Source organism: Populus euphratica, unplaced genomic scaffold (genome assembly GCF_000495115.2).
Source record: "Populus euphratica unplaced genomic scaffold, PopEup_1.0 scaffold25.1, whole genome shotgun sequence".
NCBI lineage: Eukaryota > Viridiplantae > Streptophyta > Magnoliopsida > Malpighiales > Salicaceae > Populus > Populus euphratica.
In genome coordinates, this window is record NW_011499851.1 from 1,921,146 (window position 1) to 1,934,198 (window position 13,053).

General features: G+C 30.6%; 1 protein-coding gene and 1 long non-coding RNA gene across 2 annotated transcripts in view; one reads left to right on the forward strand and one right to left on the reverse strand.

Moving 5' to 3' along the window:
* Window positions 1–2,990: 2,990 nt before the first annotated feature.
* On the reverse strand, window positions 2,991–6,429 carry LOC105121540 (pentatricopeptide repeat-containing protein At3g22470, mitochondrial-like). The gene is made up of 2 exons (XM_011020219.1): window positions 6,234–6,429; window positions 2,991–6,075 (listed from the first exon to the last, which is right to left on the reverse strand). The coding sequence occupies exon 2, from the start codon at window positions 5,985–5,987 to the stop codon at window positions 3,702–3,704; it is 2,286 nt and encodes a 761-aa protein (XP_011018521.1). The 5' UTR covers window positions 5,988–6,075; window positions 6,234–6,429; the 3' UTR covers window positions 2,991–3,701.
* A 6,190-nt stretch (window positions 6,430–12,619) lies between these two features.
* LOC105121541 (uncharacterized) overlaps window positions 12,620–13,053 on the forward strand; it is a 4,761-nt gene continuing 4,327 nt past the window's right edge. The window contains exon 1 of the long non-coding RNA XR_841564.1: window positions 12,620–12,802. This is a non-coding gene — a long non-coding RNA (uncharacterized LOC105121541). The remainder of the gene's footprint in view (window positions 12,803–13,053) is intronic.

Consider the following 13,053-nt stretch of genomic DNA (forward strand, 5'->3'; position numbering starts at 1 on the left):
AAAGGGAGAAGGAGAAATGGGTTTTGGATGATGGAGGGGTTTGATGCGAGAAAGAAGCGTGTTAATTTTAGACATGAGAAAAGGAGGCGAGAGGGAGAAGTGAATTTTATAAGGGATTTTTGGTTTCAAATCCTCAGGTCTTATGTTCTTGTAAGGGATTTACTTACGCATGCTGGTCTCTTTACGCATACTGGTCTCTTTGAACGTGTACATGGAAATTTTCTACTGTACGGATCATGCTACGTATCACGTGTTATACACAAAATTATACAAGAAAATATAAGTTGGGACACGAAAACACGCCGGACTTGATTATGAATTATACTCTATAAAAGTCCACACTTATATATAAAGAAAATATACGTGCAGCAAGATTTTTAAAACAAGAAATTGATCAACATAAATAATTAGAATGCAAAAAATAGCTTATATATTGCAGGATTTTTAAAATAAGAAATGTCATATATTAAAATAATATTATTGATTATCTTAAAATTCTTTATCTAAAGAAGGATATTAACAACAATAATTCTGCAAGTCAACAAAGTCCGTAAGATCTTCAAAACATGTTTATTAAGTAGTTTGATAACCTTATAGGTTGATAAATTTAGTAATCTTGTAACTAATAAGGTTGTAACAATATGTTTGTAATTATAGATTTGTAACTGATATATAATAATTTGTATAATCACCAAAATATCCAAACACATGTTACCTTATTAAAAAAATTTCTCATATTAGAAATAATTTTATAATTAATTCAAAGTTATTTTGGTTGGGATAAATATAAAAAAAACTAGCTTGGTAGTAAAACATGACTTTTTTTGTGATTGTTTTTTTCTTTTCCTCGAAAACATTAACAACTCAATAGATTTAAAGAAAAGCTTTGCATTGGCTCTATACAATTCAACTACAATTTAAATTATAGTAGATAACTTTACTTAACTAATATAGAATAGAAAGATAATGTTTGTGAAACCGCACAAATAAGTTGCTTGAACTTGTCATGCTTGTTGCCTCTTGGGTCAAGTCAATTTTTTGAAAGTTATGCATAGTGTTAGAAAATTTGTTTTAAAATCATAGTTAATTAAAATCAAATTTAAAATGACTTCAACACATTTGTTTCTTGTCTTTAAGATCCTATAAGCTGTAACAAAGCTCATCATTTTTACATTGCAGTTGCTATCAAGCTTACACCATTTATCTCTAGTAATATATATTTATATATCATCCTGGATAATCGGTTTAAATTGTATATACTATTTTATTTTATTAAATTATTATGATTTTTAAACTAATTTATTAAAAACTCTTATCTATAATTATAAGATTTTTCTTAGAGTCTTCATCAATTTTGGTCGGGATAACACAATTATACATATTACCAACTATCAATTTTTTTCGCACATAAGATCATAAATTAATTAATTTATAATTTCACTTTGTTATTGTTGTTTTAATCAATTTACATGATTCATCATTGAGTTGACATTTCACGTGTCTATTTATTATTTTATTTTACCCAAAGTTTAAATTAATTTAATAAGGATGTCCATCTTAATTCACAATAATTTTTTTTTTAATCTATGATTTTTAAATTATACATTATTCTATTTAACACTTATATATTGATTTTTAGGCCGAGGGTTTGCATTCTTTATTTCTTATAAAGATTTCATCCTCAAGATTTAAATTCATGCCTAAGTTTGAAAACAAGTCTGGATACTTCTTTTTTATTTTTATTCCCTTTCCCCAATCTCTTTTTTGATTTAAGAGTTTCTCCATAATATTTTCGCCAAAAAAACCTTTTTATTCATAACTCCTTCTCATTTCGATTAAGAGTTTTCATTGGTTTTATCTACAAAGTCAAATCTTTCTTGATATCTACCGACACTTATTGAAGCAACAAAAAAGGATTAACCTTAGCCTTCCAAAACAAAGAGACATGGAATATATTATGGATCTTGGTTACGTGTGGAGGTAGGTCCAACTTATAGGCAACTGGTTTTATCTTCTTGATGATTTCAAAAAAAACCTAAAATATCTTGGTACTAAATCACTTTTCATTCCAAACTTAATGATATTTTTACAAGATGCAACCTTTAAAAACACTTGATCTTTTACATCAAACTCCTAAGGTCTCCTTTTATTATCTGCATAATTTTTCTATTCATGTTGGACTATTTTTATTTTTAATTATTTTCACCTTATTAATGATAATTTGTATAAACTTAGACCCAATCAAATTTCTATTATCAACTTCCTCTCAGTATATTGAAGTACAATATTTCTTTTTATATAATGCTTCAGAAAAAAATCATTCTCACTTTAACCAAATAACTATTATTGTTAGTGGATTTCATCTATGACAAGTAATCCTCTTAATTTTCTTAAATTATAGCATACATCACTTTAGCAAATCCTCCAAGGTTTATATAATCCTCTCTAATGAATCATTTGTCTACGAATGAAAAATAGTATTTGGGTTTAATTTTGTTCTTAGAACATACTATATACTTGATGATAATCAAGATGGAAACCATATATCTCAATTTGATATAATTGATATTGTTACCTCATGTATCCTTATAACCTTATTTACATAAACCCTCACAAGCTTTTTCAGTGGGTTATCATTTGGGTCATCATTTTTTTCGGAAGAAACAAAGCAAATTTAGCCAATTAATCGACTATGACCTATATGATATCATTTCCCTTCTTTCTTTTCCGAAAACAAAATCCATGGTGATATCTTTCTATTTTCATTATGGAATCAGAACTGGTTGCAACTTTCCAATTGGTTTTTGGTATTCTATCTTTACATGATGATATATTCTATACTTTGGCCACAAACTTCGCAAATTTCTTTTTCATGTTGAGCCACCAACAATGCCCTTTTAGATCCCTGTACATCTTGGTCCTACAGGGTGAACTACAAATCTAAGACTCGTGACCCTCTTTTAACACTTCTTGAGGGCCTTATCATCTGGTAAGTAAACTCAATTCTCCATTTGCATAAACATTACAGCAAATACAAGCAAGCAGGTGCACATGAATGAAAACGAACAAACATTGTGATAGTAACCATTCAAGCATCCTCGCAGGTTCCTTGCATGCTTTCACACATTTCAAGGAGTGAGACAGCCATTCTCATTTTTGTGATAATTTTACAATCCAAAAATACCAGCATCTTAATATGACGTATACTCCTAGACTACAATATTTACCAGCATGCTTTTGCAGATTGCTAATAAGTGGTGACCGTCCACCCACCTAAAAAAGTATGCGCTCTGCTAAGGCTCATCGGTCTTTTGGCAATATAAAGCATACTACTCATCGATTATTTGGTCTTTTGTGATCGAAACAACCTAGGAAGAGTTGTTGCCTACATAACCTACCTTCCAGACAAGAAGGTATCAGATCACTGTAGTTCTCGACCCTTTTTGTTAAACCAGTTCCTGTACTCTTTTTGAATGAATTCCAGTCTGTAAAGTAATCTGGTGGAAGGAAGAAGGGCAGCTTGGGATGATCTTCATGAAAGCAACTCCTCAAAAAGATTCAAATCTCTTTGAAATGCTGTAATCTAAATGGGAAGAGAGATAACCAGAAATCAGTTAAACACAAGGCACTCTGCTCATATGATAGATATTTGATACTCAACAACCTGCAATCTGGTCCTTGCCACATATCTCCTCCATCACCTAATCTTCTGTAACCACATCAGCACCCAGTCCAAGTGTAACATATGCAATGTGATCTGGCAAGGTACCCCCCTTCTTCATCTCATCGAACACCTCATAAGCTCTATCTATATTTTCAATTCTTTGATACCCAGCAATCAAAGCAGTATATGTCTTCACATCGGGTGTGACATTATTTCTCTTCATATCATCAATCAGCATGGTAGCCATATCCAAGCGTTTTAACTTGCAAAATCCATCAACTAGACAAGTATATGTCTTCACATTGGGTGTGACATTGTTTCTCTTCATTTTCTTATACATTGACCAAGCCCTTTTCACATTTCCAACTCTACAGTACCCATCTATAATAGCTGTGAAAGCAAACTCATCTCGGCTCAAACCCTCTTCAGCCATCTCATTAAACAGATTAAGTGCTTTATACATTTTGCCTCTCTTGGAAAACATGTCAACAAGAACTGTACGTGTCACATTATCTGGTTTGCAACCAAGTTTTGGCATTTTTCGATACAACTTCCAGGCCTTCATCGGATTTTTAAACTGTTTAGCATATCCATCCATAATGGTAGTGTAATGAATAACAGAAGGGAAAATGTTGTCCTTAAACATTATAGGAAGAACTTCCCATGCCTTTTCCACTGCCCGATACTTGCACAGCCAGTTTATGATTACACTATATGTGTACGAGTTGGGAAGAATATTTTGATCTTTCATTTGGTTTATATATATCAAAGCTTCTTCAAACTGCCCTCTGCTGCAATATTGATCAACGATCTGATTGCAAGTGATAATATCTGGCTGGAGACCATCCTGTAGCATTGTATAAAAAATTTTTAGCGCTTCCTTTAAACACCCCTTTCTGCAATATTCACGAATCAGGCTAATATACATGATATAATCAGGAACCAAGCCATTCTTTCTCATCTCGTGCAAAAGATTGTTTGCAGATTGCATATTATGCCCCTTTAAGAATCCATGGATTAAGGTGCTGTATGATATCAGGTCATGCTTGTACCCTTTAGCACTGAGCTCGTGGAAAAAATTGAGACAATCGTTCACCAGTCCTTTTGTACGAAGACCCATAAGGACTGAGGTGCAACAAACAAGGGGTGGCTTCTTATTACAATGCTCCATTTCTTGTATTAAATTCATACCTGATTCAATATCTCCTTCCGTGCAAAATGCATTGACTAAAATGCTGTAGCTATAAATGTCTGGCGATATTCCCTCATCCTTCATTTCTTCCAGAAGTTTTAAAGCTTCATCTGGTCTGCCTTTTTGGCAAAACCCCTGAATGAGAGCATTGTAACAATAAATGTTGAGAGGCTGGTTGCTACTTCTCAAATCCTGAATCTTGTTCCAAGCATCCTCAATTGAACCAACTCTACAGAGACCATGGATATATACACCATAAGTTACAACTGTTGGGTTTTTCCCTTTTTTCTCCATTTCTTCCAGAATCAGAGATGCTTGTTCCATATCTATATTCTGCCCATGACGTTCTTTACAGTAAAAATTTATCATAATTGTGTAGGTGTAAACATTTGGTGATGGCCTGGAATTCTTCAAATCATCAAACAAACTTCTAACAGCTTCCAGTTTATCCCCTTCCGCTAAACACTTGAGCAAGAAATTGCACGAAGAAATATTCAACTCAACACCAATTTTCTTAGCCTGCATAAAAACATCTTTCGCTTCTGCAAGCATCTTATTCGATGCAAAAACCTTTATAAGTAAACTAAATACAGTAGCCGATCTTCCCACACACTCTGGTGAATCCAAGAATGTGGAGAACAACCCTGAAACATTAAGATTTTCTTCCTTATAATAAAAAACAATATCTGTGAGCAAATATTGTGCTTCCCTCTGCAGGCCCGCCAATGCAAACACATGAACAATGGTTCTAAATGCATTAATTGAATTAAAAAATCCATAGACGTTCACTGATTTTGAGAATTTCACTTGCCTAGCAACCTCCCAATTCAAAGTCTTTAAAAGCTCCACAACAAGTCGAGACAATTCACACCTCTTTGGATTCTTAAATTTTATTCTTGGTACCATAAATTTATCAACGTCGATATCAGTTTCACTCATAGAACTATAATGGGACACATTGTCTTCCAATTGCAAAGCAGATAAGTCTGAAAAATGTACATAAAGACAACCTCTGCGCCAAATAAGAAGGCTTCGAAGCAAACCTCGTTTCAATAAGCATGTTCTTGAATAACGAAAAATACCCATTAAACCCAGATTGGGACTTTGCAAATTAAGCACTAGGAGTTGCATAATACAAAAGGCTGTGCCGCCATTGAGAATTATCCAAGAGCATCGCCTTTTTAGCTAATAATGATGATGCTTTTGAATAACCAATAAGCTGCACTTGAAAAAAAAAAAACAACCTTAGATATAAAGAATTAAAAAAAAAAAGAGCAAAGAAGATTTGAAAAGAAAAGGCAATAGCAGCTTGTATATGGCAAAGTAAAGAAAGGAACTTGGTATTTTAGAATTACAGTGAATAGATGAGAAAAATACCTCCAATTTTGAAAGGGCCATCCTTTTGAGAGAGACAAAGGTGAAGTTATCTTTGATTGTTTTTTTTTTTCTAAAGTAAGACAGGAGGAAGAGAAGACAGGAGGGAGTTTTTGTCCGCTGATGTTCTTCGCACCGCCTCTGATGAGAGTGGTGGGCACTGCACGGTGCTCTGACTTGAAGCCTAGACAGCCGCTTATCAGGGCTTTATTTATGGGCTTATTCATGGGAGTAAGCCCATAAAGAAAGCCCTGAAAACAAAATAGGCATCACCCGCGCTCCATCACTGCCACTTCCACCAACTCTCCTTTAACAATTTTAAATTAACAATTTAAAATTTATGAAATTTAGTGTGATTTGATGATTATGTTAATGTTTTGTTTTGAGATTTAGTTGAATCTAGATCAATTGATACAAATTAAATCAATTGAGATTTATATGATTGATGAGAATTGCGAATTTTAAGAGAACTAAAATAATTGATAAGTTTTATTAAATTGATATATTTTAGTGAGAATTGGTTAAAAAAGATTTAGGATGATCAGTAAGAAGTTGTGTTAATTGATTAATTTTATGAAATTTTATAGTATATTTTAAAGTGAATTATGTAATTTTTTTAATTAGTAAATTTTGTTCAGAAATTGTGAGAATTAATAAATTTTAGGAGAATTGGTTGATATTTGTGAGTAGTTTTTTTTTATATATATATTTTAGGGTTTATATGAACTATGTAATGTTTTGCTATTGATAAATTTTGGTGAGAATTTGAGTGAGTTGATAAATTTTGAGAGAATTAATTAGAGAGAGAGAGAGATTATAGTGAATAATGTTTTGTAAGAGGCAAAGTAAAATCTCTTTCTTTTTCAATTTTTTTTAACTTGTCAAATTTGTGATCTGAATTATGAGATGGAAATAACCTCAAATAAAATAAATCAAAATAAATTATAAAATCTAATTTCTAATCAATCTAATATTAAAGGATGAAATTAAAAAAAATAAGTTAATTAAAAAAAACTCGAGTCAACCGAGTTAAATTATTAAACTCATGATCCAAGTCATGAGATTGTGATAGTTTTATAAAAAGTATATTAAAAAAATATATAAAGCATTATTCTTAATATACCTAGTATTAAAGGATGTAATTGAAATTAAAAAAATATAAATTGAAAAAAAAAACAAAGAAAGAAAAACATTATTTCAACTAATAGTATTTTATGAAGTGGGGTACAATCAAATCCATTTATTTTTTAGTTTTGAGACTGGGATAACATTATAAAAAAATAAATTAAAAAATAATTATAAGCATAATATTCAATAAATCTAATGTTGAAGGATGAAATTAAAATTAAAAGATAAGAAAATGTTTTTAAAAAAATATTATTTCAATGAATAGTATTTTATAAGGAGGGGTTCGATAAAATCCCTTTCTTTTTTAGTTTTGAGACTGAGATTGTTTTATAAAAAATAAATTAAAAAATAATAAAACACAATCCTCAATAAACTTAATGTTGAAGAATGAAATTGAAATTGTAAAAAAAAAACATAGATGCAAAAATAAAAATAAATTAAAAAAATTATGAAACACAATTCTCAATAAACTTAACATTGAAAGATGAAATTAAAATTAAAAAAATATGTAGATGCAAAAACAAAATAGAAACAAATAAAAACACTATTATAGAGAATTGTGTTTTATGAGGAGAGGTACAAAAAAAATCCTTTTCTATTTTAGTTTTTTTATTAATTAGACATTTCATTAGCCAAACTAAAACAAGTCATATATAAAGAATGAAATCTTAATGAAATTAAAGTTGATATTACTTGAAAGATGTAAGTTGAGAAATATCCAATTTATTTTGTTGTTATACTCATTTTTTATAATATCAATTTGAAGTTTATGGTTGGTTTGATAATCGAAGATACTTAGAGCTTTACTTGAACAATAGACTTAACATAAGAATACTTTTCTAATATCGAGTATACTTGGATCCCAAGTTATACCAAAATGGTTATCTAAACATCATAGTTTATAGGTCTATATATGATAGTTAGTATTACAACGAACCTAACATTGATACCTGAAATTATGAAAATTAAATATCCAAGAATGCTTAACCATAGATATGCTAATAATGAATTTGAATCAAATGACGAGGAAGATTAGGGTAATGTTTAGTTGATTCACGTAAAGAAGATGAGTGTGGTGAGCTATTAAGCCAGCTATAATTTATAAGATCTCTTGTTCTTGAATTTAAAAATACTTGTAGAGTTGATAAAATAGTATGCAATGACTAAGCTATGAGTTATAGGAATTCAAGTATAAGTATTGAGTTATAGTTTAGACAAAACTTCTAAACTAATTATAGATTAACTAATGCAAGAATATAGTGACACGTAACAAATTCATTAGAATATAAAGTGCAACATTCAACCACAACCTATATGCAATTATTGCAACACCTCACCCTACTAATAAGATATTGTCTGTTTTGGCCTATGGGCCTTATAGATTTGTTCTTGGCAGCCACGCATGGCTCCAAAACGCATCTTACTAGTCAAGGTGAGCATACTCATATAAAGCCCTTCCCTAAGTCTTTACATACCAATGTGAGATTGTAATCATGGCCCCAAAACATATCTTACCAGTCAAAGTGAGCATGTTCATATAAGACCATCTCCCAAGTTTTCACCTTTCAATGTGGGATTTACAATTTACCCCTCTTAAGGAGCTTAACGACCCTGTTGGCACCATCAGACAGCTAGTGAGCCAGACTCTGATACCAAATGTAACACCTCACCTCATTAGTAAGATATTGTTTACTTTGACCCACGGGCCTCACAGATTTATTTTTGGTAGCCACGCATGGCCTCAAAATGCATCTTACTAGTCAAGATGAGCATGCTCATATAAGTCTTTCCTCCAAGTCTTTACTCGCCAATTGGGATATTACAATTATAATATACAAATACACTAGAATGTTAATGGTATTTACATAAGAATTGCATAAGAATTATGATTCGTTTAAGTTTTCAAAGTTAATTGGTCTATATGTATGCACTAATTCTTCAATTAAGAAAGATCATTGTTAGCTTGATTTATAATTTATTGATAATATAGTTTTGCCAATTATAAGTGATGATATAATGATGAACATTATGACTATTCAAGTAATGAATAAATAAACAATATAGGCTTAGTATCTCATATTGTAATGCATAGATAGCTAAATAAAAGGTACTTGAGTGATTGTGTGGTTCACATAAGAGTCCTTTTAAACACTGCCTAGATTGTTATTAACACTCTAATAGCAAAATCCTAGTACAATTATCCAATAGAATCATAATGGGTATATGATGACATACCAATATTTAAAGGGTTTTATGGTTATTTAGAGTTGCAATTAAGGGGTTGAGAAATTGTCATCCACTTATAAATCTCACTCACCTATACAAGAAGTTTATTAAGAAGTTATTAGTTAAAGTTGGTTTTGACATAAATAATGAGATATTTCCTTTATATTTTTTTTAGTAAAATAAGAGATAAATCAACGTATGTAAGCATTATTATTATTATTATTATTATTTTGCATTAGTGTTATTGATTATTGTTTAATATTGAAGTATTAATAACTTGTTATTTGACAAATATATCATACAGGTACGTGTTAAGACATGGTACATAGAGAGGTGGCACTACAAGTTCTATCAAATGCCCTCGTAATTGAAAGACTAATGCATATGATTTTTAATTTCATCAATTACCTAACTAACTATCTGTGACATATATATACTAGAAATAGGGTGGAAACAGATTCAATAAGATAAAGATGTAATAGGTGTTAAAAAATATATATTCATTTTTATATTAAGATGAATGTAAGAGGGGAACATACAAAAAATAAATACAACATATGTGATAAGAGAGAGCATAATAGAAAAATTTACAGAAATGGACAACGTATGTAAGCATTGTTGTTGTTGTTGTTATTTTGCATTAATGATATTGGTTATTGTTTTATATTAAAATATTAACAACTTGTTATTTGACAAATATATCATATAGGTACGTGTTAAGACATGGTACATATAAGAGGTGACACTACAAGTTCTATTAGATGCCTTCGTAATCAAAAGACTAATGCATATGATCTTTAATTTCATCAATTACCTAACTAACTATTATGACATAAATTTACTAGAAATAGGGTAGAAACAAATCAATAAAATGAAGATGTAGTAGGTGTCAAAAAATATATGTTCATTTTTATATTGAGATGAATGTAAGAGGGGAACATGTAAAAAATAAATACAACATATGTGATGAGAGAGAGCATAGTAGAAAAATTTACAGAAGGGGACAATGTATGTAAGCATTATTATTATTATTTTGCATTAATGTTATTGGTTATTGTTTTATATTAAAATATTAACAACTTGTATTTGACCAATATATCATATAGGTACATGTTAAGACATGGTATATACAAGAGGTGACACTACAAGTTCTATCAGATGCCTTCGTAATCAAAAGACTAATGCATATGATCTTTAATTTCATCAATTACCTAACTAACTATTATGACATAAATTTACTAGAAATAGGGTAGAAACAAATCAATAAAATGAAGATGTAGTAGGTGTCAAAAAATATATGTTCATTTTTATATTGAGATGAATGTAAGAGGGGAACATGTAAAAAATAAATACAACATATGTGATGAGAGAGAGCATAGTAGAAAAATTTACAGAAGGGGACAATGTATGTAAGCATTATTATTATTATTTTGCATTAATGTTATTGGTTATTGTTTTATATTAAAATATTAACAACTTGTATTTGACAAATATATCATATAGGTACATGTTAAGACATGGTATATACGAGAGGTGACACTACAAGTTCTATCAGATGCCCTAGTATTGAGAGACTATGAAGAGATTAGTTTTGTCTCGTAATTGAGAGACTATGAAGAGATTAGTTTTGTTCTAGGTTATATTGGTAGTTTGATATATACTTATAGGACTAACATCAATCCATAGATATAAGAGTTAGATATATAAGTTTATTTATGACTACTATATTCAACCATACTTGTAATCATCCTAATATTTATGTAATTTCATTATTTTTCAGGGTATTTCCCTTGTATATATTGATGTTTTTACACCCTTATATTTTTTCATTCATTATTCATGCCAATGTTTATAGGACCAATTACCATTAACACATCAAGCTTAATCATGGATTGCTTAGTGCGTTGCTAAAATGATAAATGAGTGAGACCTATTTCTTTCATCTAAGTGTAGATAAGATGACATATGCACTCTAGGATGTTGCCTTATTACTTGAGTTGTTGTTGTTAGATAGTGCTTCTATAACTAATAGAGAATCGTATAAGAGGGACACCTTATGTTAGTATTTATTATTTATTAGGACAAATACATCACAATATTGTTGTTAAAGGAGATTACATCAAGATAAATGGCTAGAAGAGACTTTTTTGAGCTTACCTCTAAATGACCTCATAGATAAGGTGTTGTGAGTCTGCTATAGCTTATCTCATACACATATTTAATAGTGTGCTATTCAAAAGTATAACTGAAAATGCAATGTTAGTCATGTTTTTACCATTCCTAGAGGATTTTGAGCACATTTAGTCTACAATTAGGAGTAGACAGTGCTTGCCTATCTATATTGCCAACCATGTCATAGATATGTGACTAACTTTAAACAAGTATACAGTTATTTGCTACTTTTATAGATTTTTATTTTAAATATTTTGATTTATTTTGGTTGTAATGCTTGAAGTGGTTATGTGATGATGGTAATGAATAACATAAATAGAGATGACAATTTCATAAGAATAACCAATATCATTTGGTATACTTAGATTGAGATTTTACTTTGTTTGTCTAAAATCAAAGTAAATAGAATTAAAGTGGATTTATGAAATATCTACCCAATTTTACTTGGATTGAATATTAGAGCAAGCACAAAGTTCACTGAACTCATTATTTTTATTTTATATATATATATATATATATATGTTATTAATTAAGAATATGTAAAGTTAGAATGATAATGTCCCGTGATGTTAGGTTATATAAGAAATAATAAGGTTATATAAGAAATAATAAGGATTAATTTGACCACCAAAGCAAATATGAAGGACTAACTTTGGTCTCCTCTAGCGTGTTTTTCCATAAGTTTTTTTATCTCTAAATTCGGGTATTGAATGATGTGACATGTTTAAGAACATATTTTCCTAGCCTTTTCTTTTTCTTAGCTTAAGTGAGAGAGATTTTCTCCTGAAAAATACAATCCACGCCCTTTTTTTATATTAAAAGGACAAAAGAAAGAGGAAAGGAGGAAGTACCAAATAGCTAAATGAAAACAAATGGAGGCACATAAGAGAAGATGACGATGTAGGAGAGGAGTCGTCTCTTGCAATGAACAATGAGAAATGTTGCAAAGTTTATCATGATCGGTGCCATTATAACTCAGGTCGATAAAAGTTCATCCCTTGAGTACCATCAAATTGTCCTATGGTATTGGTAGTTGTAATTTCTAGGTTTCAATTTATAAATAATTAGTGATTGTCACGACCATAGTTTTTAAACCCGGCCCGGTGGCTGGCCCGGTCCAAGGTCCGGGTTCCGGGTTTTGACCGGGTCGAACGGGTCGGCCGGGTCAATTTCTATTTTTAAAAAAATTCAAAACGACGTCGTTTCAATAAAAAAATAAATAAAAGTCAACGGGTTACCACCGGGTTTTTGACCGGGATTTGCCGGGTCGTCCGGGGTTCCGGGCCAACCCGCCGGG

Excerpts from the sequence above, each read along its gene's own strand:
- LOC105121540 (XM_011020219.1), bottom strand. The coding sequence starts at position 5,987 with ATGCAACTCCTAGTGCTTAATTTGCAAAGTCCCAATCTGGGTTTAATG.